This window comes from Arctopsyche grandis, chromosome 1 (genome assembly GCF_051622035.1).
Source record: "Arctopsyche grandis isolate Sample6627 chromosome 1, ASM5162203v2, whole genome shotgun sequence".
NCBI classification, from domain to species: Eukaryota; Metazoa; Arthropoda; class Insecta; order Trichoptera; family Hydropsychidae; genus Arctopsyche; species Arctopsyche grandis.
This window is the reverse complement of record NC_135355.1, coordinates 6,188,629-6,212,583: the sequence shown is the minus strand read 5'-3', so window position 1 is coordinate 6,212,583 and position 23,955 is coordinate 6,188,629. Positions and strand designations below refer to the sequence as shown.

General features: G+C 39.6%; 3 protein-coding genes across 4 annotated transcripts; 1 reads left to right on the top strand and 2 right to left on the bottom strand.

The window, feature by feature from the left end:
• Positions 1-1,516: 1,516 nt before the first annotated feature.
• On the bottom strand, positions 1,517-12,044 carry LOC143911514 (uncharacterized). The gene is made up of 19 exons (XM_077430447.1): positions 10,982-12,044; positions 9,659-9,948; positions 9,496-9,593; positions 9,193-9,420; positions 8,994-9,124; positions 8,709-8,912; positions 8,487-8,630; positions 8,031-8,406; positions 7,821-7,955; positions 7,538-7,745; positions 7,297-7,462; positions 7,011-7,193; positions 5,365-6,934; positions 5,091-5,289; positions 4,308-4,673; positions 4,021-4,232; positions 3,759-3,950; positions 1,997-3,685; positions 1,517-1,924 (listed from the first exon to the last, which is right to left on the bottom strand). Exons 1-19 carry the CDS (start codon positions 11,579-11,581, stop codon positions 1,737-1,739), a joined length of 7,179 nt encoding a protein of 2,392 aa, XP_077286573.1. The 5' UTR covers positions 11,582-12,044; the 3' UTR covers positions 1,517-1,736.
• Positions 12,045-13,715: 1,671 nt separating this feature from the next.
• Positions 13,716-15,435, bottom strand: LOC143915169 (uncharacterized). Its single transcript, XM_077435647.1, has 3 exons — positions 15,090-15,435; positions 14,021-14,748; positions 13,716-13,977 (listed from the first exon to the last, which is right to left on the bottom strand). The coding sequence occupies exons 1-2, from the start codon at positions 15,153-15,155 to the stop codon at positions 14,152-14,154; spliced, it is 663 nt and encodes a 220-aa protein (XP_077291773.1). The 5' UTR covers positions 15,156-15,435; the 3' UTR covers positions 13,716-13,977; positions 14,021-14,151.
• A 2,577-nt stretch (positions 15,436-18,012) lies between these two features.
• Positions 18,013-21,764, top strand: ND-B18 (NADH dehydrogenase (ubiquinone) B18 subunit). Of its 2 annotated transcripts, XM_077432294.1 has the most exons (4): positions 18,079-18,385; positions 19,446-19,614; positions 20,440-20,567; positions 20,640-20,940. In XM_077432294.1, the coding sequence occupies exons 1-3, from the start codon at positions 18,253-18,255 to the stop codon at positions 20,516-20,518; spliced, it is 381 nt and encodes a 126-aa protein (XP_077288420.1). In that variant the 5' UTR covers positions 18,079-18,252; the 3' UTR covers positions 20,519-20,567; positions 20,640-20,940. The 2 variants fall into 2 exon arrangements, with proteins under 2 accessions (XP_077288411.1, XP_077288420.1); XM_077432285.1 differs by having other exon boundaries at positions 18,013-18,385; positions 20,440-21,764.
• The last annotated feature ends 2,191 nt before the right edge of the window (positions 21,765-23,955 follow it).

The following is a 23,955-nucleotide window of genomic DNA, read 5'->3' as shown; positions in this document are numbered from 1 at the left end:
ATGGAAACGAGGTGAAAAAGAATACATATCAAAAACTTAATTATATGTATGTATATCTATATATTTCAGTTCACATAGATATATTCAAGTTTGAAGATGAAATAATTATAAAAAAATTATTTTACAAATTTTAACTTTGTTACGAGCTACGCTTTCACTCCCTCTACATACAAAATATAATATAAAAGTCTTGCAACGAAATAAATTATTAACGCTGTATTAAATAAAATATATATTTATACAATTTTGATGATTATGCACGTATTCAAAATAATGCAATTATTATTATGTCATTTTAATCAGTTCATATATATTATTATATATAGCGAGAGTGAAATTTGATTCATCTTTACAAAATCTGCAAAACTTCACAATTGATCGACGATAACATTTAAATCAAAACGAATGTAAAAAAAATTGATAACATATTAGATTAGAGTGATTAATGGAAGAACAATAAAGTCAATGCTATCGATTCAACCGCAAGTATTTCGGATATTAATATTACAATCGTAAAATATTTTTAATATTGACTATGCATTTACGTCAACGACATACAAATATTCTTTAAATTATCGAAAAATTCCATCGGTACTACATTTCATTATTGTATAAAACTACAATATTAAAAATGTGATAGGGAAACTCATATGTACGTTTCCACAGCGACCGCAGAGAACTTCGGTGGAAACGGGATCGGCAACATTGCAAGATTTCAAATGTGAACACACAATATATATATATTAATTACATATACACATACATATGTAAAGCACCGGAATTAAAATATTTGAACTATAAAGAAATTACGATAGTTGTTTTCCTCTTTTCATAATCATACCGTAGAATACTGTAAGTGTACAAAATATATATGTACCAACTGTGAAACAACAGTTTGAAATCATACATACATAAAATAACGCACAAATCAAATATCTTAACAATACAAAAATTTCAATCTCAAAAATAAAAATGATATAAAAATAACAGATACCATAAATATAGTAAAATATTTACAGATTTTTTATTTTGAGTCTCCAATAAATATATAAAAAAAAAAAAAAAAAAATGCAAGGACTAACGTTCCTTCCATACAATTTGTTTTAGAAAACAATAATCGAAAAAAGAAACATGACAGTATCCATTTTTTGTACGTCTTTCGATGAGTTTGTTTTTGAAACGATTTCCGCAGATAATTTAACTAATCGTAAATATACATTGTCATTAACGAGGAAGCGAAATATATATATATATATATATATATATATATATATATATATATATATATATATATATATATATATATATATATATATATATATATATATATGTATATATATATATATATATATATATGTGGTACTCTTCCGAAACAAAATTCGTTTACTAGTTTTGTGTTACACTCGAATTACTCGTCGCAATCAGCAATCGAAAATTATATTTTGATAGACCCGCTTCCAGAATCACATTGGCTACTTCTGTTTCCTTTTAATTTATACAAATTGAATTAGAGATTCGTTATCAAGCATTTACGAATTATTTACAATCAATTAATTCTATTACACTATATGTACAAAAGTTGATTAACACTAACATTATAATAGAAAATTTATATATCACAATTTATAATCAAACACAACATTCTTCAATGTTTCGCTTTCACCTTTCGACCATCAGAAACGGCACTACGAGTGTTTATTTCTTTATCCGAGCCACCATCGTTGCACGAAATCGTTTTACCACGGATGAGGATTCGGATTGGGATACGGGGGATAGCCGGGATATGGATTGTGCTGATAAGGGCCTGGTGGAAACGGTGTAGGTGGTGCTGGATATTGAGGATATGTCGGATACGCTGCGGGGTACGGCTGATAATACGGAGACGGCGGGTACGGAGGATACGAACCTCCAGGAGGTGGATAGCCTGAAACAAAAACAATCATTAGCCGTATAATTTCAATGTTATGATTGATTCCAACATGCGAGAATATCTTACCGGGATATGAGTTGTATGGTTGTTGCGGCAAAACAGGTTCACTAACGGGCGTCTGCTGCTGTTGCTGATACAGAGGGTCTGCGAATCCGGCAGGAGCCACCGCTGAATCGGAGAGGGTGTTGTAAGACGATGACGACTGGTTGAAGTTGGCTATCGGAGTGTTAGGAACTGAATGTACGGAAGATGAAGGTGTTTGCGACGGTTCTGCGTTTAAATTAGTGTTCGATTTATTATCGTTCCTTTCACTGGACGAAGAATTCAGAGACTCTTCGTCGGGTATGTGAGGCTCTATCCGAGATGCAGCCGGTGCTTTCTTCTTTCTTGATTTAGGACCGGGTTTGTATGGAATAGGCTCCGTTACGTTCGCTTCTACGTTCGACGGCTGCGTTCTGGTAATGTCGCTGAGACTCTGTTGGAAGTCGGACACTCCGCCCTTCTTAGGAGTGCGAGTGAATGAAGTAGCCGCTTTCTCCAACTGAGACAACGACGATTCAAACCTATCAGGAATCACTTTGGCGTTTGTCTGAATGGGGAATGCACCGATAGGAGGAGGTGTCGGAGTACTGGACGTGCTGCCGGGAGACGCTTTGTCCATTTGGAAGTCCATATTTTGTATATGAATCGGTTTCTGCATAATCTTTTGATGTCTGTAATTTTTCAATGAACTGACTTTTCGGTCGATCAAATTCGGTCTGTAATTTCTCTTTTCCTTAACTGGCATATCACCATCGAACATGTTCTCATCGGAAGACGCCGAGTTCTGACTCACCAGCATTTTGTAGTCGCTTATGCTCTCCGATGTGCAAGATTCGGAAACGCTGTGAGCGGGACTCGATTGCGGTATTTCTTTTATCATAGTAGACGAGGGTATAGAAGACATATTGGGGTTGGTTCTTTTGATCGTAATATTGCTATTCATGAAGCCCATATCCATAGACGAAGGCAAAAATCCACTATTTTTAATATGAATATTGCAATCTTTGAACATGTTTATAGACGTCGGAGAGTTCTTTTTATTTGTTAATTTCGTTGTAATTTTAGATTCGCTCTTATCAGACAGGTCTACATAAGTCCTCTCTTGGCTAGAATCTTCGGATATTACGTCTTCGGACATGGACGATTGTGGATGTGAAGACATCATTTCTGAATTCAACTTTTCAGCGTCGTCTTGTTCGTTTCTGGAACTGCCTTCAGAGAACTCGCCTTCAATTTTAACTGCATCGCCCATCATATCACCAGGATCGTTAGCGTTAATCGGCATATTGAATTCAGAACTGTCGACGTTGGAGTCAAACTCTTGATCAGACAAATCTTTCTCGAAGTCTTTGTAATTTTCTTTACTATCCAGACTCATGTTGGGACTCTGGTGCGGATTCGGTCCTTGAATTTTAATATTTAAATTGTTCTGAATGGGAATTGGACGCGATGTTCGCGGAAAGGGAGCACGTCCCCGGATCAGAGAGTAAGGCCTCACTTGAAGATTACTATTCAAATGGCGCACCTTCGAATCAATGATACGAGGACCACCGACTAGCGGTCGAATCGGCGTGCCGATTTTTTTCGGCAGAATTGGCGGCCGAGTTAAAACCTTTTGCATACCACCTCTAGCACTTTTTGATATGACAGTTATGGCCGAATTGTTCTTCAACGAACCCGGCAAACTCACGTTAGTAGGTCGATTTGGAAAAACTGCAAAACAAAAAAAAACAAACAAATAATATGACAAACTTACAATTCCAAAAAATAAATAATAATATCAAACCTTTTTTAGGAGCCTCTTTAGGTTCGACCGCTTTATTATTTTGTCCGACTTTGAACGAAGTTTTGATAGCTATAATTTTTCCAGATTCAAGTTGCATATAAATGCCCTTTGGTGATTTCAAAACCATTACTTTTTGTCCAGCTTTAAGAACGATACTAGATTTATCTGCTGAATTTGTAGGTATTACGACATCTGGAAAAAAAAAAGGAAAATTCAAACATGGATTCCATGATTTATGTACATATAATATATGATCACTAACCAAGAGGTAAAGTCATTTCCTGTGCCGTCATTCCTTGTCTTTGCCAAACTTCAGCAGGAATCCATCGATTGCTGCTAGATCCACTGCCTCCATGTTGCATTGGTCGCACTGATGCTACCGGCCTTTGAATTAATGTACCGTCAGCTGTACGAATAGTCTTATACATTAAATTAGGCTTCGGATTGGAAGCGGCTTTCTTCTCCAATTCGTAACTGTAACAAAAATTTATTTTTATACACGAAAAATAAATTATAAAACAAAATAGCCCCATTTTCAACAAAACACACCCTCTCTGGGCCAATCGTTTTTCAGCACTAGACAATTTTTTCTCTTTTCTATCAACCAAAAGTGATTCATGCTGGAAGGGTTCTTTGCTCAACGTTTTAGCGTGATCCTGTACAATATTTTGCATTATTAAGTCGAAATAGCTTTCTTTGCATTCTTTAGAGAACGCTACACTGGGTGGTTGTTTCTCGTCATTGTCCCAACAAAGGTTGGTGACTTCTTTCATAGACAGGACAGCATCTGGATTGCACTCGTCAACGACTCGATCTGCCATTCCCTGTTTGTTTATCTGACGATCATAGATCTTCTTTTCTAAACAATAATCCATCACCAAACGATACACAAAGCAAGGTTTCTTTTGTCCGTATCTAAAATAAAAATAAAAAAAAAAACAATTATCAATATTTCGTTTGGGTACAATTTAACGGTGCATTTTAAAAACTAACTTTGCTCCTTAGAACGATTTTTTTGCGCATTAGAATAAAAGAAATTGCGCATTCGATAAATAGGTTAAGAGACATTGAGCAATAGTTTATTTGTAGTATGAAATAAAAAAAATGTTTCGATCATTTAACAGTTAAAAAGTGCGTAGTTAAAGGTAAAATTGAAAAAACTTTCTTGATTTCAACTATTTCTTAACTCCCGAATTTTTAATATTTAACACTTATGAAATGCATTTTATGAAATGCTTATGATAAATGTGCATTTGTTTTATAAAATGCTCACTTAAATTGTCCCCGGTTTGTTTAAAGGTATAGTATATGTATATAATATGAAATATTAACCTATAGACTCTGCAAACAGCTTGTGTATCATGGCAAGGATTCCAACTAGCATCGAAGACGACAACTCGATTCGCTCCGACTAAATTAATACCTAAAGAGCCAGCTCTTGTCGACACGAGGAAAAGATGAATGTTGGGATTGGAATTAAATTCATTGATAAGTTTCTCTCTTTCTAAAGCACTGGTAGAACCGTCCAAACCTGTTAACAAAAATCAAATTGAAATATTTCATGAAATATACCTAAGCAGTTAATAATGTGATATAAACCACTTACGAAAATAGCTTTTATTCTTCATCCAAAACTGTTCTGTTCCGGGTATAATATTTTTATGTAAAAAGTCTTCTATTAAATTCAATGTAAACAAACTTTGGCTAAAGAGCAAAAGTCTATCGCCCAATCGGATGCTTTCTTCGAGTATGCAGAAAAATATTTCCATTTTAGCTGAATTTTCTATAATGCCAGGTATATAGTTTTCTAACAGTTCCGCAGCCCACTCATATGTAACTTCATCCCGAAAATCACTTTTTTTAATATCTTCCTTTTTCTCTGTTTCGACATCGGATTCAGGTTCACTTGCATCTTTCTCATCTTTGTTTTTACTTTTATCTTTAGCATCTTTAGTGAGCTTTGCTTTCCTCTCTCTAGGCTTGCACTTCTCTCTTGGCTTCTTTTCGTTTTTAGGTTTCGCCTTTTCTTGAATTTTATCATCTTTATGATCTTTATGATCAACTGCCAAATTGTTACTATCACCCAATTCATTATTCATTTTAACTACATTATCACATTCCGATTTCAGTTCAGTTTTTACATCAGGTTTACTATCAATCGCCAATTTTGATTTTTCATTTACGATCACTTTCATTGTGTCCAAATCAGCAATTTTTATTTCATTATCAGAATCGGCTTTCGATTCATTTTTAACATCGAGAAGTTGAGGATTAACCAGAGGTTCGACGATATCTGGCTTGCTATCTTCTGATCGCACAGGCCAACACAATGTAGAAATATCATCGTGTAATGGTGGTTTATTATCAGCAGGAGGAACAGGCATTGTAGAGGTACTTTGAAAATTAGAATAACCAGCTCCATTGAAACCACTATCAGTTTCCGGCGCAGCAGGTGGTTGAATGCTAGCTGGAAAAGTTGTCGAAGGCAAATTTGGTTGAGATGGTGGGTATGAATCTCTCGAAGTTTCGTGCAATGGTGTATTAAAGTTTTGAATACTTCTATCGGTATTTGAGGTACTGCTGTCGTATGGCCTGTTATGATCATACTCGGGATACTGTTGAGAATTTTGTGGGAAATTATTGTACATAGAGCCGTACGAACTCTGATTTTGCGGATAATTAGTTTGTGAGTTTGGATAAAATCCAGAATTAGAATTATTGTAGTAATTGCTATCGTTCCCCCAATATCCTTGATTGTATTGCGAATTTTCTGAAAACTGCTGTGGCGTCGAAGCCGAATTAGAATTTTCCGCTGAAGTTTGAGGATTTTGAGAGTTATAATTATTGTATTCGTTGTTTGGATAAGTTTGATTCGGAAAGTATCCACTGCCATAAGTAGACTCGAAGGAGCCGTTTTGACCGAAAAAATTATTTGGCGGATATTGCTGATAGTTTTGATATGGTTGATAATTGTTTGGTTGTTGACTTGAAGACGGCCCATACGAATTCTTACTGTCGACTTGCGAATCTGGATATGGCCCAGGTCCAAAATTTTGCGGACCATTTGAAGTGTTGGGTTTCGCACCGTCGAAACCAAAATTTGAAGAATTCGCATTGCTAGTATTGGGCGGTATCGTTGCCGCCGGTTTGCCGTCGTTGGTACTCGACGCGAGTGGCTAAAAATAAAAATGTCACATATAGAGCACGGCCACTTTTCTTAAATAATAACACTCGAAAGATAAAATGTATTACGGCTTTCTCTTTCTTTTTAGATGGAGCCTTTGGTTTTTTGCCTTTTTTATTATTAGCAGCGTTTTGATTACCGTTGCTGTTCAAATTCGGATTATCTTCAATTTCTAGATCAAAATCGAGTACAGCCGCCATTTCACTTCGTTTCTTTAAGAAATAGAACAAAACGTCAGGATGGTTCCAAATCTGTAAATTGTTACACAAAACAATTAAAATTACGTTCGGTCAAAAGTCAAATACTACTATTACATATATCAGAAGTTCAATAAAGAATCTGAAATATACATACCTTACAACACACTGCAAAAGCTTTCAAAGGATTGGGTACAGTTTTAACGCGTACAACATCGTTCATAAAAGTATCATATAACTGTCTTTGTAAATCAGTCATACGCACTAATAATACATACTCTTCCTTTTGAGGCAGCGTCGATTGCAATACGGCATGAGATCGTCTGTAAATATATATAAAAAAAAAAAAATCAATATAAAATATACTACACAACGGCATAATAAGAAAAATTAAATACCTCTGTACGAATCCAACTAGAAGTGAGTGCAAAACGTGTGCACGGTATCTCATCAGTCTTATATCTTGGGGTGTTGAATCTATACACTGGCCGTTTTGTATCGGCCTTTCGAACATATTGCTGAATTCTGTTTTCGTTCCTAAATAATTCGGGCGAACGAAATCAACCATACACCAATACTCCAACAGATTGTTTTGTAGAGGATATCCTGCATTTTAAAAGATAATTAATACAATATATTACATATACATATATAAAATTTTGATGATAAAAAATCAATCACCAGTGAGTACAACTCTTCGTTTCGTTCGCATCTGCTTGAGAGCGTACGAGATATTTGAATGTGAGTTTTTAATTCTATGACCTTCGTCGCAAATGACTAGATCTGGTCCCGGCTTCACCAATGCCGCATACATTTCTGAAATATGTACAATATACACCGTCAAAAACAGTTCACACCTTTGTACAAATCTGAATTTGTGCTATTAATTACCGTCTAATAGTTTCTTTTCTTCGTCGGTTTCGTCGTCTTCTTCTTTCTTGTCAATTAGAATATCATCTTTGGTTTTGTCGAACTTATCAGAATCGTCTATAAATTTTGCACTATCTGTCATCGGAATACTGGCAGGGTTACTGTCAGATAATTTGAAGTCGTTTAAAGGAACTAGAGGCTTAGAAATATCGTGTTTGTCCATGTTGTGCTCGTCGGACATGTCCGGAATTTTGTCCTTATTATCGAAAATTTTGATGGGCGTCGGTGGATCGCCACCCTTCTTTTTGCGATTTCTAGGCTTTTTATTTTTCTTTAAACTTAACAAACGGTACAGTTCATATCCTATCATTAACACGCCGCCAGTTTCGCTCCAATCCTGAAACGAACATAATACCCATTGTAAAAATATATGCTCATAAAATCGCACTAAGAATGGAAATATCGAAAAATAGGTACTTTTATGACTTTAGCTCTAGCTTGTAACGTTTTGTGGCTGTCGTTCAAAACATATATAGGAAAGTTTCTAGTTCGGACGTCTCCGTGAGCATTTAAAGGACTGGCAGCAGCATCCAAAGGCAACCACATATTAAATTCAGCCACCTAGAATTAAATTCGTTATTAAATATGTACACGAAAATACTGTTAACGTTTATACGATTATAAAAAATAAAAAGTTACCCAATTCTGCAGAGTGTTAATAGGCATAATGCAAAGAACAGTCTTGGAATTCGTGTGCCTCAGAAAAATATCACAAAAACATACTATCTGAAGTGTCTTTCCTAAGCCCATAGAATGTGCTAATATGCATCCAAAGCCAGTAGATGTCGAAAAACGCTCCACAGATTCTATTATATTATCGAATAAAAATCTCACACCACCAATCTGAAATATATAATACACAGTTTAGTAAAAAAAAAAAAAATACTGTAACAAATCAATAAAAAGAACGCAAACAAAAATCACCTGATGGGGTTTAATGATTCTGCCTATTTGCGGCGCTAAAAATATATCTTCCTCGTTTTCAGGATGTCCTATATTAATTATTACACGTCCTTGCTCGTCGGGAACGTTATACGTATCATTTACGTGCAGACCTGAAATAAGTCTCGGTGAATTTACGTAATTTAAATGCCGATCAATCAACTTCATTGCAAATTTTAACCTGAATTTTGAGGATCTTCTTCAGGTTCAGGACTAGGCGGCAACTCGGAATCACTCAGCATAATACAATCATCTGAATCGGAAGATGGAGCGCTTTCGCTGCTGCTGCTAGTACTACTACTATCGACGATTTCGACCACATCCTTTTTAACCGGTCCACCGATTCGACCAAAGTCTTGCTTCGACGGACTACTCACAGGAGCGATGGATACACTCGGAGTAAGATTACCTGAATGAATAATTAATTGAATAATTAATTACAAAAATAAATTCAGTACATTCCATCGATTACGATTACCCTTACATTTAGTTCTCTGCATTTTGAACTGATCGTGTTGCAACAGTTTAGGAACTTTCTTCATTTCACCGGTGGGTAATTTCATCAGAACAGTGTCGGGAAGACTGCAAAAATAAAACGTATCAGATGCCGCATAGTAAATCGTAGAGCAACGGTATATGATACATACTTCAGCTTTTGATTCGCAGCTGTGAGAATATCGGGTGTCACCGATTTCTTCAGCATGGATGAACCGGTGCGACCCTGCAGTAATTGTAAGACGCGAGCCTGAGTTTTATCTTGTCTGCCGAGCGCGATCTGTCTGCGGACTTCTCTTATGATACGTTGCTGCTCTTGCACACGGGCCAACCGCTCCGATTCCTGCCTCTGTGCAGCCAGAGTGGATTCGTCCAGTTGTTTCTCATCCATCACTTCGCGAATATTACGACGTACATTCAAAGTAGCATTGGATTTAGATTTCTAAAATACAAAGGATAGTTTGAAAACAAATGCACTGATTGAACATAGGAATTATTAAAAATGTTTATATTTCTCATTAGAATTACTCTCGTGGCAATGTTGAATTAAAAAAAAAATTGAGGAGAATGTACAAATTAGTACATATTTGTTTTCATACATGAGTTTTTTCTGATTTTACAAAAGAGTTTAACGGAATATATCGTTTTGTTTACATAAAGAATTACTTGCACCGTCTTTCTACTTTTAACACTATTAGCCATATAAATACTAAGATCAGACATGGTCAATATTTAAAATATTTTTATACATCAGTCTTTCAGATATTTTAAATCTTTCAGTCTAAAATTTATTTCGGAATTTAAAAAAGTAATCCTTTAAAACTATATGTGAACGTTCAATTTTGGTGAAAATTTTATTGAAGCACATATTATTAAGATTACTGACATCTCAAATTTTTAAATTTGATAATTTTTTTTAAATTAAACAATGTATCTTTATTTCATAATAACAAATGAAAAAAATATATATGTGTATATTCTATTCAACAGATTCGTTCATCAATTGTGGATGTGTTTTCACCTAATGGAATCAGTCTACACGGGTAAAATTTTATTAATTTGTCATTATGTTGAACAAACCTTCGTTTTGTACAATGTAAAAGCAAATTAATAAAATTGTTCATTGACAATAGTAATATTGTATCATATATGATTTAGACAATACATATACAAATGTTGTTTATGTTTAAATTTCATGTTTACAGATGGATATTAAAGCGCAATGCGGCGTTGAATACAATTTTAAATCAGTAATAGTGTGTTATTTATTAAAAATTCACATTTTTCATTCATTTGGCCGGCATACAAGCAGTCATTACAAAGACTCCATCTTGGATTCGTTATGTATGAAAAATGATATATAAAATAAAATTACGTTCTATTTTTTATTATTATTTGAAATTCGATTCATTTGTTTTTAAAAATTGGATTAATTTATCTTTGTTAAAAATGTTAAAATGGTAGTCGAAACTTACGTCTTCATCCCCATCTTTGGCGTCGCCGTCTTCAGCGGTGGCGTCGTCCCGACGCACCGGCTTCACACTGATCTCGGCCATCTCCTTCAACTTGTCGGTGAGAGAGGAGGAGGGTCCGCCCTCGTTGACGTGCGGAGGGGAGGGTTGGGGCGCAGGCTCAGGGGGCGGCCTGGGCGGCAAGATGTCGCCCGTCTCGGGGTCGATGTGGCTCTCGTCGCCGTGGTCCTGGTGCAGCGCAGCCGACGGGTCCACCTCGAACTCGCGCTCGCTGACACCATCGCTGGACTCGCTGTCGCTCTCGTTCTCGTTTTCGTTCTCGCTCAGCAGCTCGTCCAGCTCGACGACGTCCCCGCCGGCGAGCGTGCGGATGGTGAGGCCCGCGTCCAGCTTCATGCGTTTGCTGAACTCGTGGAACTCGCGCAGGGACGTGCGAGCGCCCGCGGGGGGAGGGCGCCGGGGGGCGCGCGCCCTCCCCCGCACCACCTCGGGCTCCGGCTCCGGCTCCGGCTCCGGCTCCAGCTCCAGCTCCGCGTCTTCGTCCGACTCCAAGTCGAACTCGTCGTCGGAGGAGGCGGCGGCGGCCAGCAGAGGAGTCTCCATGGCGAGGGCTCCGCGACGGAGGCGAAGGCGGGGGGGAGGGGGAGCGGGGCGGCGGGTCGAGGCGGTGCCGCGGGGGGAGGGGGGCAGGGGGGGGGTCGAGGTCAGGCCCGGCGCCGCCTCCGCCACCTCTCGCAAGACATTATCGATCGGCAGTCGGCGGTCGTCACTCGTCGGTCGACGGTCGACGGTCGACGGTCGACGTCCAGCCGGTGTGGCGGGGCGAAGGCGGGGGGGGCGCGGCGGGGCGGAGCGCGCGGGGGCGGGGGTGGGGCGCGTGGAAACCGTCCGCGGCGAGGGGAGCCGAACTGCCGGCAGCCGCCGCCACACACACTCGACTCGGCCGTATCGTATACACACGCACGCGGCCGCACACACTCGCACTCGACTCGCACTCGCACTCACATTACGCTCACACTAATTACACATTCAAATCGAGCGTGTGTTGCTGTGTTCTACTGTTACTCGTCTCTCGTCTCCCGTCTCCCGTCACTCGCCTCCCCTCCTCTCCCCTCATGTCACGTACCCCGCCGCGTGACAGCCATCGATCATCTCGATATTCTCCATTCAAAATTCCGAGGGGGGGCGTGAAGTGGGGAAGATCGTCGGTCGAAGGAATTTTCGATGCGATCGCACGGTCGCCAACTGTGATCGCGCCCCCTTCGAACGCGTCGTTTCGGCGTCGAACCAAATTCAAATCGCGAGGACTGGAATGGACCATTTTTTTTATTCCCTCCTACTCCTTGAAATAAAAGCCTCGTATACAATTTTGATAGAAATTATCGGGGCCGGCGGGTGCCAAGTGTGAGACACCGAAAAGGGAAATGCGCCTAGAAATAAATAGATTTTCAAACGAAAACTTCATTGTTGCTTATTCAATTTTGTTTTTATTTACGTTTCAATCATCGTATATATATATATATATAATCTAATAATTGTCTAATGCGTGTGAAGTACTCGCTGCTAATATCATTTTCCGTCTTTCCACGGTATACGATTCCCCTTGGAATCGTATACTGTGGAATGATACGGAGCATATCACTTTTTACATGATCGGCAGAAAAAAACGAAAGAGTTTTTTTACAAAAAAATTACTTCAATTTTAAATTATTAGCAAAATAATCAGTATTGTTACGTACGCCGCGGATTAAGCGAATAGAATCCCAGAGACTGTGTGACCGTTCAAGGGTTATCTCTTAACGGATTACTTGCACTTAGGACCAACGATGTCCGAGCCAAAAACCCTTATGGCCGTTGGTTGTCCTCTTACGGCTTCGGCTTTTGTTTTCTCTCTTTTTACACTGACCATCTGTCAGTCGCTCTAGATTCTCCCGTGGGTCCGGCGCCCGGTGATCCCGGCGCGGACCGCCAGATGCAGCGTCCCTCGTAAAAGCCGGCCTCGAACTAAGCCCCGAACTCTGGCCCCGTGATCCGCCCAAGTCTGATCACGGCGAGCGCTCATTGGCATCATAGAAGCCCTCCGAGGAGTATGGCTTCTTCCATAGTCGTGCCTCACCGACTATGCTCGACCACGTGTTCGACCCAAGCCTCGAGCACGGCGAGCTCTCAGACGCTCGTGAGACGCTGACCGAGAAGGTCTTGGCGTGGCTGGTCTACCTTGCCTAACCAGCCAGCGTACTCATCCACAGCCCCCGCCATAAAGGGGCACAGGCGAGAGACGCCGAGAAAATCCCCGGCTCGCCATCTACTCTTTAATAAACGAGGATATAACCGACTTGACGTGTCTAATTCCCCACCCCGCCCTGTTCCAGCACGTGCTCCAGAGCGAGCTGAACGAGACGACGACACACACACACAGCCATTGGTCACCCATACATATACACACGTTACAGCTCCTGCAGCTATCGTTCAAACGGATATCTGTTAACGGATTAACTAAGTGCTTGCACTTACTTCTGTAGGCGGGGTACGATGTGTTGACCGTATCCCGGCCTAACGAAACACTGTTGTGTGGTTCAAAGATGGGGTCACCAATGTAGGCGGGGTAGCGATGTGTTGACAGCGCTGTTGGATGATCAGAAGGTTGCGTAGATCACGTCGGATTAGTACCAATGTAGGCGGGTTACATGTGTGTTGACCGTATCCCGGCCTAACGAAACACTGTTGTGCTAGTTTTATAAAGTTTTATTGTTTGCCTATGGTTGTACAAAGGTATGGTATTTGTGGGCAAAAGTATGTCGTTCAGCGGTCTCTGGATATGGTAGAGTGTCGCTGGCTCAGCATTCAGCTATGTACGGAAGGTCTCTGGATACGGCAGTGTGTTGCTGGCTCGTCCGGCTGGTTGATCTTCCAAGTCCGCGTAGTGTAGTGGTGGCTGGTCAGGAGCTGTATGTTGACTGGTCTGCTGCTGTGTGTCGACGCTTGCTGCTCTGGGTCGACTGGTCTGGTGCTGTGTGTCGACGCTTGCTGTTGTGGGTCGACTGGCGTGGTTTGGGTTGTACCTCCTTTTATAGTGTTTTTGGAATGCTTGGTGGAAGTGGTTATTGACGCGTACGAGAGGAATTTTGTTTTCGTCGAGGCGTCGAATTTTCTGGAATGCTTGATGGAAGTGGTTATTGACGCGTACGAGAGGAATTTTGTTTTCGTCGAGGCGTCGAATTTTCTGGAATGCTTGATGCTGTTCCGCTCGATGTATTTTGTTGTTGCGGAATATTCTCGAAGGTTTCGATGACGATGACGACGACGAGATTCCTACATGGCTCTCCGGTGAGTGTTAGCGATGTGTGTGATTTTGTGGGAATCTTGATGTGTTGGAGTCTATTGACTCGATGGCGTCGTTGTTTGTCCGGTTGTGCTGGAGAAAGTTGTCTCGACAGCGGGTCTTGTGTTGCATGCCGGTCCAAGTCTTGTTCTCTACCAGGTTGCTTATTTTGGGCGAGCTGCGTTGGTAGTGAAGGTTTGTGATGGCTTGGATGGTGCTGTTGTGCAGGCTGCTGTGTTCTGCGTGGAGTCATTCGCGTGACTGTTTTGCTGGTTGTGCTGGAGTTAGTTGACTCGGCAGCGGGTCTTGCGTGAAGAACGTTGGTTGACGAAGTGCGTTGAGTGCTGGTCTTCGTTGGTTGTGCTGGAGTTAGTTGTCTCGACAGCGGATCTTGCGTGAAGAACGTTGGTTGACGAAGTGCGTTGAGTGCTGGTCTTCGTTGGTTGTGCTGGAGTTAGTTGTCTCGACAGCGGATCTTGCGTGAAGAACGTTGGTTGACGAAGTGCGTTGAGTGCTGGTCTTCGTTGGTTGTGCTGGAGTTAGTTGTCTCGACAGCGGGTCTTGCGTGAAGAACGTTGGTTGACGAAGTGCGTTGAGTGCTGGTCTTCGTTGGTTGTGCTGGAGTTGGTTGTCTCGACAGCGGATCTTGCGTGAAGAACGTTGGTTGACGAAGTGCGTTGAGTGCTGGTCTTCGTTGGTTGTGCTGGAGTTAGTTGTCTCGACAGCGGGATTTGTGTGGAGACTGTTGGTTAGCGAAGTGCGTTGAGTGCTGGTCTTCGTTGGTTGTGCTGGAGTCGGTTGTCTCGACAGCGGGTCTCGTTTTGCGTACCAGTCCGAGTTGTTCTTTTCTACCATGTTGCTTATTCTGTCTAGGCTACGTTGATAGTGAAGGTTGGTGGTCTGGACGATGTTGTTGTGCAGGCGTTGTGCTGATTGTGCTGGAGTTAGTTGTCTCGACAGCGGCTGTGTTGTGTTGGAGCTAGTTGGCTCAGTGGCGATTTGTTTCGCCGGTTGTGCTGGAGTGGGTTGACTCAACAGCGGGTTGTGTTGGTAGCTGGTCCATATGTACTTTCACACCATGTTACTGTTGCGGTCGTTACAATGGTAGTGAAGGTTTGTGACGGTCTGGACGGTGCTGTTGTGCAGGCTGCGGCGTCCTGCATGGGCTCATCGAGGTGATGAATCATCGAAGGTGTGATGAGCGGTGCTGGCGGATCAACAGTAGTGGATCCATTTGGTTGTTGTCTCCGGGTTGCGTTTTGTTGTGGCGAAAGCTGCGGAGTTGTTTGACATGGTCACTAGTTGTGGGGACATGTAGCGGACTGCGTTTGAAGTCTGCGTTGAGGGCTGCGTTGTAGACTGCGTTGAAGGCTGCGGTTGCGTGAAGTCTGCGGTTGCATGAAGCTTGCGGTTGCGTGAAGCTTGTGGTTGCTCGAAGCTTGCGGTTGCGTGAAGGCTTCTGGCTGTTGCCTTGTCGTGGCGTTTGTTGGTTGCTTTGTAGGCTGCGCTGTGGGCTGCTATGTAGGCTGCGATGTGGGCTGCTATGTAGGCTGCGATGTGGGCTGCTATGTAGGCTGCAATGTGGGCTGCTATGTGGGCTGCGATGTAGGCTGCTATGTAGGCTGCGCTGTGGGCTGCTGTCGTGGCGGCTGTTGGTTGTTGTGGAGGCTGCACTGTGGGCTGCCGTGTTGACTGCGCTGTTGACTGCTATGAAGGCTGCGTAGTTCAAAGATGGGGTCACCAATGTAGGCGGGGTACGATGTGTTGACCGTATCCCGGCCTAACGAAACACTGTTGTGTGGTTCAAAGATGGGGTCACCAAGTAGGCGGGGTAGCGATGTGTTGACAGCGCTGTTGGATGATCAGAAGGTTGCGTAGATCACGTCGGATTAGTACCAATGTAGGCGGGTTACATGTGTGTTGACCGTATCCCGGCCTAACGAAACACTGTTGTGCTAGTTTTATAAAGTTTTATTGTTTGCCTATGGTTGTACAAAGGTATGGTATTTGTGGGCAAAAGTATGTCGTTCAGCGGTCTCTGGATATGGTAGAGTGTCGCTGGCTCAGCATTCAGCTATGTACGGAAGGTCTCTGGATACGGCAGTGTGTTGCTGGCTCGTCCGGCTGGTTGATCTTCCAAGTCCGCGTAGTGTAGTGGTGGCTGGTCAGGAGCTGTATGTTGACTGGTCTGCTGCTGTGTGTCGACGCTTGCTGCTCTGGGTCGACTGGTCTGGTGCTGTGTGTCGACGCTTGCTGTTGTGGGTCGACTGGCGTGGTTTGGGTTGTACCTCCTTTTATAGTGTTTTTGGAATGCTTGGTGGAAGTGGTTATTGACGCGTACGAGAGGAATTTTGTTTTCGTCGAGGCGTCGAATTTTCTGGAATGCTTGATGGAAGTGGTTATTGACGCGTACGAGAGGAATTTTGTTTTCGTCGAGGCGTCGAATTTTCTGGAATGCTTGATGCTGTTCCGCTCGATGTATTTTGTTGTTGCGGAATATTCTCGAAGGTTTCGATGACGATGACGACGACGAGATTCCTACACTTCCAAGACTATATCTGGACTCTAAGTGCATTTAGGCTAAACAATGACCGTTATTAGTCCTTTCTCAGAATCGGTACGGGGAGACCTAATGTCGTGGGAATACATATCCGAATACGTGACTATACAATATGTAAACAGATTAGGCGTCCTGAGAGATCTACCCTTTATAAGGCGGTACGTAGGCGATATCAGGTAATTCTGGACTGAGCACTGCCAGTGCGTGTATCACCTTAATCATCAATAAATGCTGTGAAACGACTAAGGCCTTTTACTTGGATCCTCCACCCACCCCTACGCAACAATATTGTGTATATTTTTAAATGTCAGTATATATAACAAAATGACAGTATAAAATAAATTAGTAATCTGAGGTACATTCACCAGAACAAATAAGAATGCCTGTCAATAATAATTGTCTATTGCGTGAATATGTGTGAATGACCGTTGGCATGCTCCGTCTGTCTTACTCCCCTTGAAATCGTATATCGTGGAAAGAGACGCGGCATATAATAATAATATTTAAAATTTAATTAATTTTTTTGAGATAAAATATCATATTTTTTAAATTTATTGTTTTGTTTATGTCGGCCAATCAAATGGAGTGCACAAGTATGTATGTGCACACAGGCCGTTAGTCTAATATATAATTTCGATTCGGTGATTACTGGTCACAAATTACTCGTCACAAAGTCACTAAAATCTCTATAACGGAACATCTGGCAGCCGAATAGTCCATCATACTAACGATAACTATCATAGTAACGAGAACTTGAGTGCCAAATATTGTGTATTCGCGATTTTCATGGCAAAAATTGTCTTTGTGACCACCCCAATGTGACGAATAGTCCAATTACCATAATTTCGAAAGAGACTTTGTAACTATGCAAGGTTTGTTGGTAACATCGAAAACACATCAAAGTTTTTATGACGACGATTCGATGTATATATTTTTTTCGATTCAAATAAATGTAATAAAAAAAAATATATATTTACTATAAGATTCACCATGTTTAACTGTTTATATTACAAATACTGAGCGAAGCCGGGTAAAACAACTAGTATAATATAAATAGAGAACTTTCATATTTAAATACTGACAAAAATTGTCTTTTGCGAGATCGCAGTGTGACCAATAATCCAATTACCGACAAAAAAGGCAGAAGAAAATGACTTAAGGCGCGGTATAACGGCTACACACTACATAGAATGAGCGAATTGGGTGAACAGCTTGTCTGACGTTGCGCGGTATAACCGGTGACGCGGGTTCGAGTGTCGAAGCCTGAAAGCGAGCACGGTTCGATTCGATTCCCCGATTCGCGTATTCGCTGGCCGACAGTCGACGGCCGACGACTGACGGCTGACGGCCAACGGCTGTCGCCATTGTTTTTGTTCTCATCGAATAATCGAAATGGGAAACGCGGTTCAGCGCGAACAGTCCGTGATCGTGGACGGCAAGCCGTCGGATCGCATCGAGCCCTACAACTTCGAGAAGCCCAGCTTCGATCCCCTCTACGGTTTTCCCGATGGCCGCAAACTCAGAGGTGCTTATCATCACTTCTTTTCAATCCACCTGTCCGTCCCCAAATTCCTCCTGTCATCCCCTTTCCATTCTAGCCGCACTGTCCATCGACACTGTTTACTATTATATAAGTCACATTTGAGGTTATGTATATCTGAGATCTAGTTACGTGAGTGACGTTTCTGTATAAATGTGTCTTATGGTCAACTTGGCACTTTAGCACAGTTGGCACGACTGTTCAAATTTTAAATCATTTATATTGACGGGAAAAATACACGCCTTTTACTGGTGAAAATCGTAATATGCGGCTGTGCAATAAAAACACAATTTAAATAATTTTATATATCTAGCTAGGCAGTAGGATAAACAACAAACTCGTCTAACAAGAATCGAGATTCGAAGTTTGTTTGCCGCCAAGCTAAATGAAAAGAAGGTATGGCAACATTTTCAAAACATTTTTATCTATAAGCCCATTTTAAAGGTCAATGAAGCCCTCTACAGGAGCCCTCCCTTTCGCCGAAGAACGAAATGATTGTCCAGCAATATAGCACTAGAACAACCGCACATCACTGCTCTATTAAAGAAGCTCTACCTGTTTTTATAGAGCTCTACCTACTCTCCTTTTTTTAATATGTTTTTAAATCTCCTTTTGAATGTCATTTTTTAATAAATGAATAAATACGAAATAGTAAATATATACAAAATTCTCTTTTAAGATTTTCTTTATTTAAAAAAAAATGATAAAAATTCAATGAATTTGAAAGTGTATTAAACACATTCCGAAAGGTAGTCCTATCAGTTTTTTTTCTCTTCTAACACATTGAAAAGCATTTTTTGTTTGATGCAAGAAAATTATTAATTCTCAAAGTTTATGTGTATGTATAATTTCCAAGATTTTCAAAACATGCATAATTTTTAATGGGTAGATATTCCAATTAATTTTATTTAAAGTAACGCATGTTCAAAGCCATGTAAATATGTAGGTTAAATTGGGAACATATCCTATAATTCTTCTATTGAAATTAATACATATGTATATCCATTTCTTATGGTGAAGTAATTTTTCAATGCTTTTTTTTCAGAAATGAACGTCTCCAAAGAAGATATGATAATTGCTAAAGTGCCTAAAGAATTTAGAGATTATTGTACTCCTGAAGCACTAAAATATCAAAAATGTAGACGGGACAACGCCCCATTAATGTATAGGTGCCATCATGAAAAGCATAGCTATCTTACTTGTGAATATAACGAGTAAGTATATTTTTAAAATAAATTAAAAAAAAAATAAAAATTAAAACTATTCAAAATGAAGCAACTATAAGTAGAAAGATACGCCATTCCTATTGGTCAACTAAGATGTTCTGATTAATAGGAATAGCATATTTTGATGTTTAGATATGTTCAAGGTTCATAACTAAGGTATTAGACGTATTTTTTCTAAGATACATATTGTTTAATAAAATTATGATCATATCATACGTCATCGACATGCGATTTTGTTGAAACTTTGATACTTTTTGAAATATATATGATGCACATATTTGTAAATTTATCGGATGCGGTGCATCCGCTCTAAAATCGCCAGACGAATTGAACGACAGATTAACGGACGGCTGCTTTAAATGCAATTCTCATCTTCTCGAATGATAGATTGCACATCAGATGACGAGTAACCTTTCGATGTGCACAGATGCAATTATTAAAATTGAGTTGGATCTTTCAGGCGAGTTTATTAAGGCAAGATTCAATACGTTCCGAATCTTGCCTTATTAAACTCGCCAGAAAGATCCAACTCAATTTTAATAATTGCATCTGTGCACATCGAAAGGTTACTCGTCATCTGATGTGCAATCTATCATTCGAGAAAACGAGAATTACGTTTAAAGCTGCCGTTCTGTTAATCTGGTGATTTTAGAGCGGATGCATCAAACCCAAATTTATCATGCATCACGATCTTTTATATACGTGTTTCCTATGTGCCCATTACATTTTTTTTAATAGTTAAATTTTAGTTTGATACTTTATTTGGGTTAAGCTCACAGTTTAAATATGATAATTATTTTATTTTTGTTACAGTTACGTTTTACGCATGAAGGAATTCGAAAGGGAACGTCGTCTACGTGCTCGAGAGTATAGATTAGTCCATGCTCAATAAATGCAAATTTAATCTTAATTTAATATGTTGAGAAACTTCATAGTGCTATGTAAATATATTTAATAAAATTATCGAAACGATTGTGTTTAACTTTATATGTCTCACTGTTCAATGATTTCAGATGTTGGCAATAGTATTCAACTGAATCCCATAATTACAGCAAAGTTTAATGACTGATTAATGAAAATTTATAATATATAATGAAAATTTGTTGTGGTGTGAATAAAAAGCTAAACACTAAAAAGATAAGTAAACTATTCTTTTCATTTTTGGTTTGTAATCTTTGCTTTAAATTTTGCCAGACTTGTACAATAGGAAATAAAATATATATGCAGTAGCATACCCAAAATTCAATTGGAGAGTAGGGGGGGGGGGGGGGGTTAAGTAGATAGATTTTTTTTGCAGATTCAATAAAATTATTTAAAAAATAAAATCCTGTTTTCATTTTACAGAGTCCTCAAATAACTTCAACTGTAGTCATTACAGATTTTCTAATATTCTTTGGTTTTAGGGGGATTTAAATACAACCTCCCTGCTGGGTGTGACGTTACTACTAAATTTAAGTACAAATATTAAGATATGTGATGCGAGTTCAGCGTGGCTGGTTGAACTGAACTGGAGAATACTGGGGAGTGGCCGAATTGAAATGAGGGGTATTAAAATTTTCAGGTTGGTAATTGAAGGGGTCGTAATCCGGGTTGTAGAATAGCCAGTACAGCGTCCCGTCCCTTTTATCGGCACCGGTACGCGACCCGCCATAAGAATTTCAAAAATCAAAATAGTATAAAACTTTAATTTTGTTGAAAAGTTTTACCTTTTACCTGTCGGGATCAAGGATACCATCAGGCTTTATGTGAGGCACCAGATGTGTCTTAAGCACATTTAAATATTAGTCCCCATTTATGGACCCATTAGGAGGACTACACCCGAAACCTTAATTTTGTTGCCGTTCCTTTCTTCGATATATATTGAGTGAATGCGACAGTTGTGCTTCGACCAGATAATATGTATTTTAAATCGACAAAATCGAGGTTTCGTATTCTCCAATTTTCTCCTTCGAAACTGGACCAATTTTTAAAAAAATTTCGTCATCGGTATGAGAAAGATATTTTCTATGCAACTATGCGCGTTTTTTTTTTTTAAATCGACCGTTAAATAAGCACGCTGGACTCTTTTCGTGGGTGTAAAAAAGAGGCGATTTTATAGATGTTTGGCGGCTCCTAGCTCCTATATAAAATAACTAATCAAAAAAATAAAACGATAGATGCATCTCAATGGTGGCATAGCATATAAAAAAATTCGGGTGTGACCAACCCATGACTTTATCTATGTATTTGAGGAATATAAGAAGGTTACAAAACAAAATTCAATATTGAACTAATAACTATGATAGCGATACAAATTGATCGCGAATATATGCAAATACTTGCACAAGACAAAAGTTCTACTTGTCGGATTTTGTTCAAATTTTTTTTATTATTTAAAATCAGTATAATTATTATACACATTAAATATCAAGAGGATAAAAATAATATAAAAGGTCAAAATAAAATAATGAAATATTGTTTTAAAAAAAAATACTACTTCCGGTTTACAAATTATGACCAAAACGTTATCAAATCTAAGTTAGTACTTAAAGAATACAAATATAAATTTTCAGATTAATACGTTCAGGGGTGTGGACAGGATCTAGGCGACAACATTTTTAACCTTTTTAATAGGAGAAAATCCTACTTCCGGTTCATTAAATTTGGTGATTTTATTTTTTATTTTTACTTTAAATCACTATCTTTATTATACACAATAAATATCAAGACGCTTAAAATAATTTAAAAGGTCAAAATAAAATAATGAAATATTGTTTTAAAAAAAAATACTACTTCCGGTTTGCGAATTCTGACCAAAACGTTACCAAATCTAAGTTAGTACATAAAGAATATAAATATAATTTTTCAGCTTAATACGTTCAGGGGTGTGGTCAGGATCCAGGCGACAACATTTTTGACCTTCCTTCCGGAAGCTTCCGGAAGGGAAAAAATCCCACTTCCGGTTTATTAAATTTAGTGATTTTTTTTTTATTTTAATCACATTGATACAAGAGTTATACTTGATTTTTTTCGTGAAGACCACACATGTTTAAGGGGTCGAAAAAAATAGTGGAAGAAAAATCGAACAAGAGTAAACTGCCACTTCCGGTCGACGAACGCTTACCAAAGTTTATACATAACTTGGTATTAAGCTTAAACTGATCGATATGAAATTTCAGTTCGATAAATCAAAAGGCTTTTGAGAAAAACATAAAAAACCTCGATTCTCTAGAGTAAAAGTACTACTTCCGGTTCAGATAAAAATATTTAAAAAATATAAAATTATAAAAATTATTATTTCTTGTACATGTAAAAAAAAATCAGTCCGATTCAGTTAGTAGTTCGGGAGAAAATTGAATTCAAAAACTTACAAAAAAGAGGACACCTATAAGGGGAGGTACCATTTCCGGTCAACTTAAAAATTTGAAAAAAATGTACGTAGTGTCGACAAAAATTTCAGTAACCGATACAAAGTTTCAGTTCGATAGGACTAACGGTGTTGAAAAAAATCCCCAAAGTACACAGACACACACACATACAGACACACACACACACATTTTTTCTAGATCATGAAAACGTGATCAGTAATCGATTCTGAGTTCGAATCAGTCAAAATTTCGAGTTCGAATTTTCGCATGATCACAAAACTTCATCTATTGTTACTACGTACATAGATAAAGTAAAAATAATTTCTCTAGTGCCATAATCGAGGAAGGGAGAAGTCTAATACTTTTGTATAGACAAGGCGCTGGTGTCCAGCCCTCTTGACGAAATAACCCAATGAATGTCTCAGATACATCCTTGATGGAAAAATAAGCGACGTTAGGAGACGCGAAGATGGATGTGGCTGGAGTGAAGCCGGTCAGCATGTAAGCACAAGTGATGGCATCCCGGTGTCAGTTCCTTACCTATTCTGTTTAAATACGATCCAAAACACCCATTGCTCAGACTATGTCTGATGATCGGCTTTCGTGGCCTTACGACCCACGATTTGGCCGATATATTTTTGTGCTGGCCACCCTGACACAGACAGCGGCTTCCCCAAACTGACAGTTGTTGCATAACGTTGGCGCGTAAACACTGCGGTGTTTACGGGGCCCTTAGCTCCTCGCCACCGAAATCACCAGCTAGAGGTTGGTGATGGTTGATGATACTTGGAGACCAGCTCCAGTGTCCGCCCGGTGTGCACCAGAGGAAGCCTGGTCTGTCTTCGTACAGAAGGCAGACAACTGAGCTACGCGAGGCTAACCTCAAAAAGCACGCGTGGTTTCTTTGTTTACTCCCCCCCTTTCTCCCCTGCTTGATCTCTGTATAATTTATATAAAATACAGTCGCAATATATAAACAGAT

Bases quoted from the DNA above. Each gene is read 5' to 3' on its own strand.
- LOC143911514 (XM_077430447.1), bottom strand. From the start codon at position 11,581: ATGGAGACTCCTCTGCTGGCCGCCGCCGCCTCCTCCGACGACGAGTTC. The intron at 7,746-7,820 runs GTGATTGATTTT...TTTAAAATGCAG, and splicing joins ACGAAGAGTTGTACTCACTG to GATATCCTCTACAAAACAAT. The intron at 1,925-1,996 runs GTAAGATATTCT...TTTTTGTTTCAG, and splicing joins ACCATACAACTCATATCCCG to GCTATCCACCTCCTGGAGGT.
- LOC143915169 (XM_077435647.1), bottom strand. From the start codon at position 15,155: ATGGTAGAAAAGAACAACTCGGACTGGTACGCAAAACGAGACCCGCTG. The intron at 14,749-15,089 runs GCACAACCAACG...AACTAACTCCAG, and splicing joins TGTCGAGACAACCGACTCCA to CACAACCAACGAAGACCAGC.
- ND-B18 (XM_077432285.1), top strand. From the start codon at position 18,253: ATGGGAAACGCGGTTCAGCGCGAACAGTCCGTGATCGTGGACGGCAAG. The intron at 18,386-19,445 runs GTGCTTATCATC...CTTTTTTTTCAG, and splicing joins CGATGGCCGCAAACTCAGAG to AAATGAACGTCTCCAAAGAA. The intron at 19,615-20,439 runs GTAAGTATATTT...TTTTTGTTACAG, and splicing joins CTTACTTGTGAATATAACGA to TTACGTTTTACGCATGAAGG.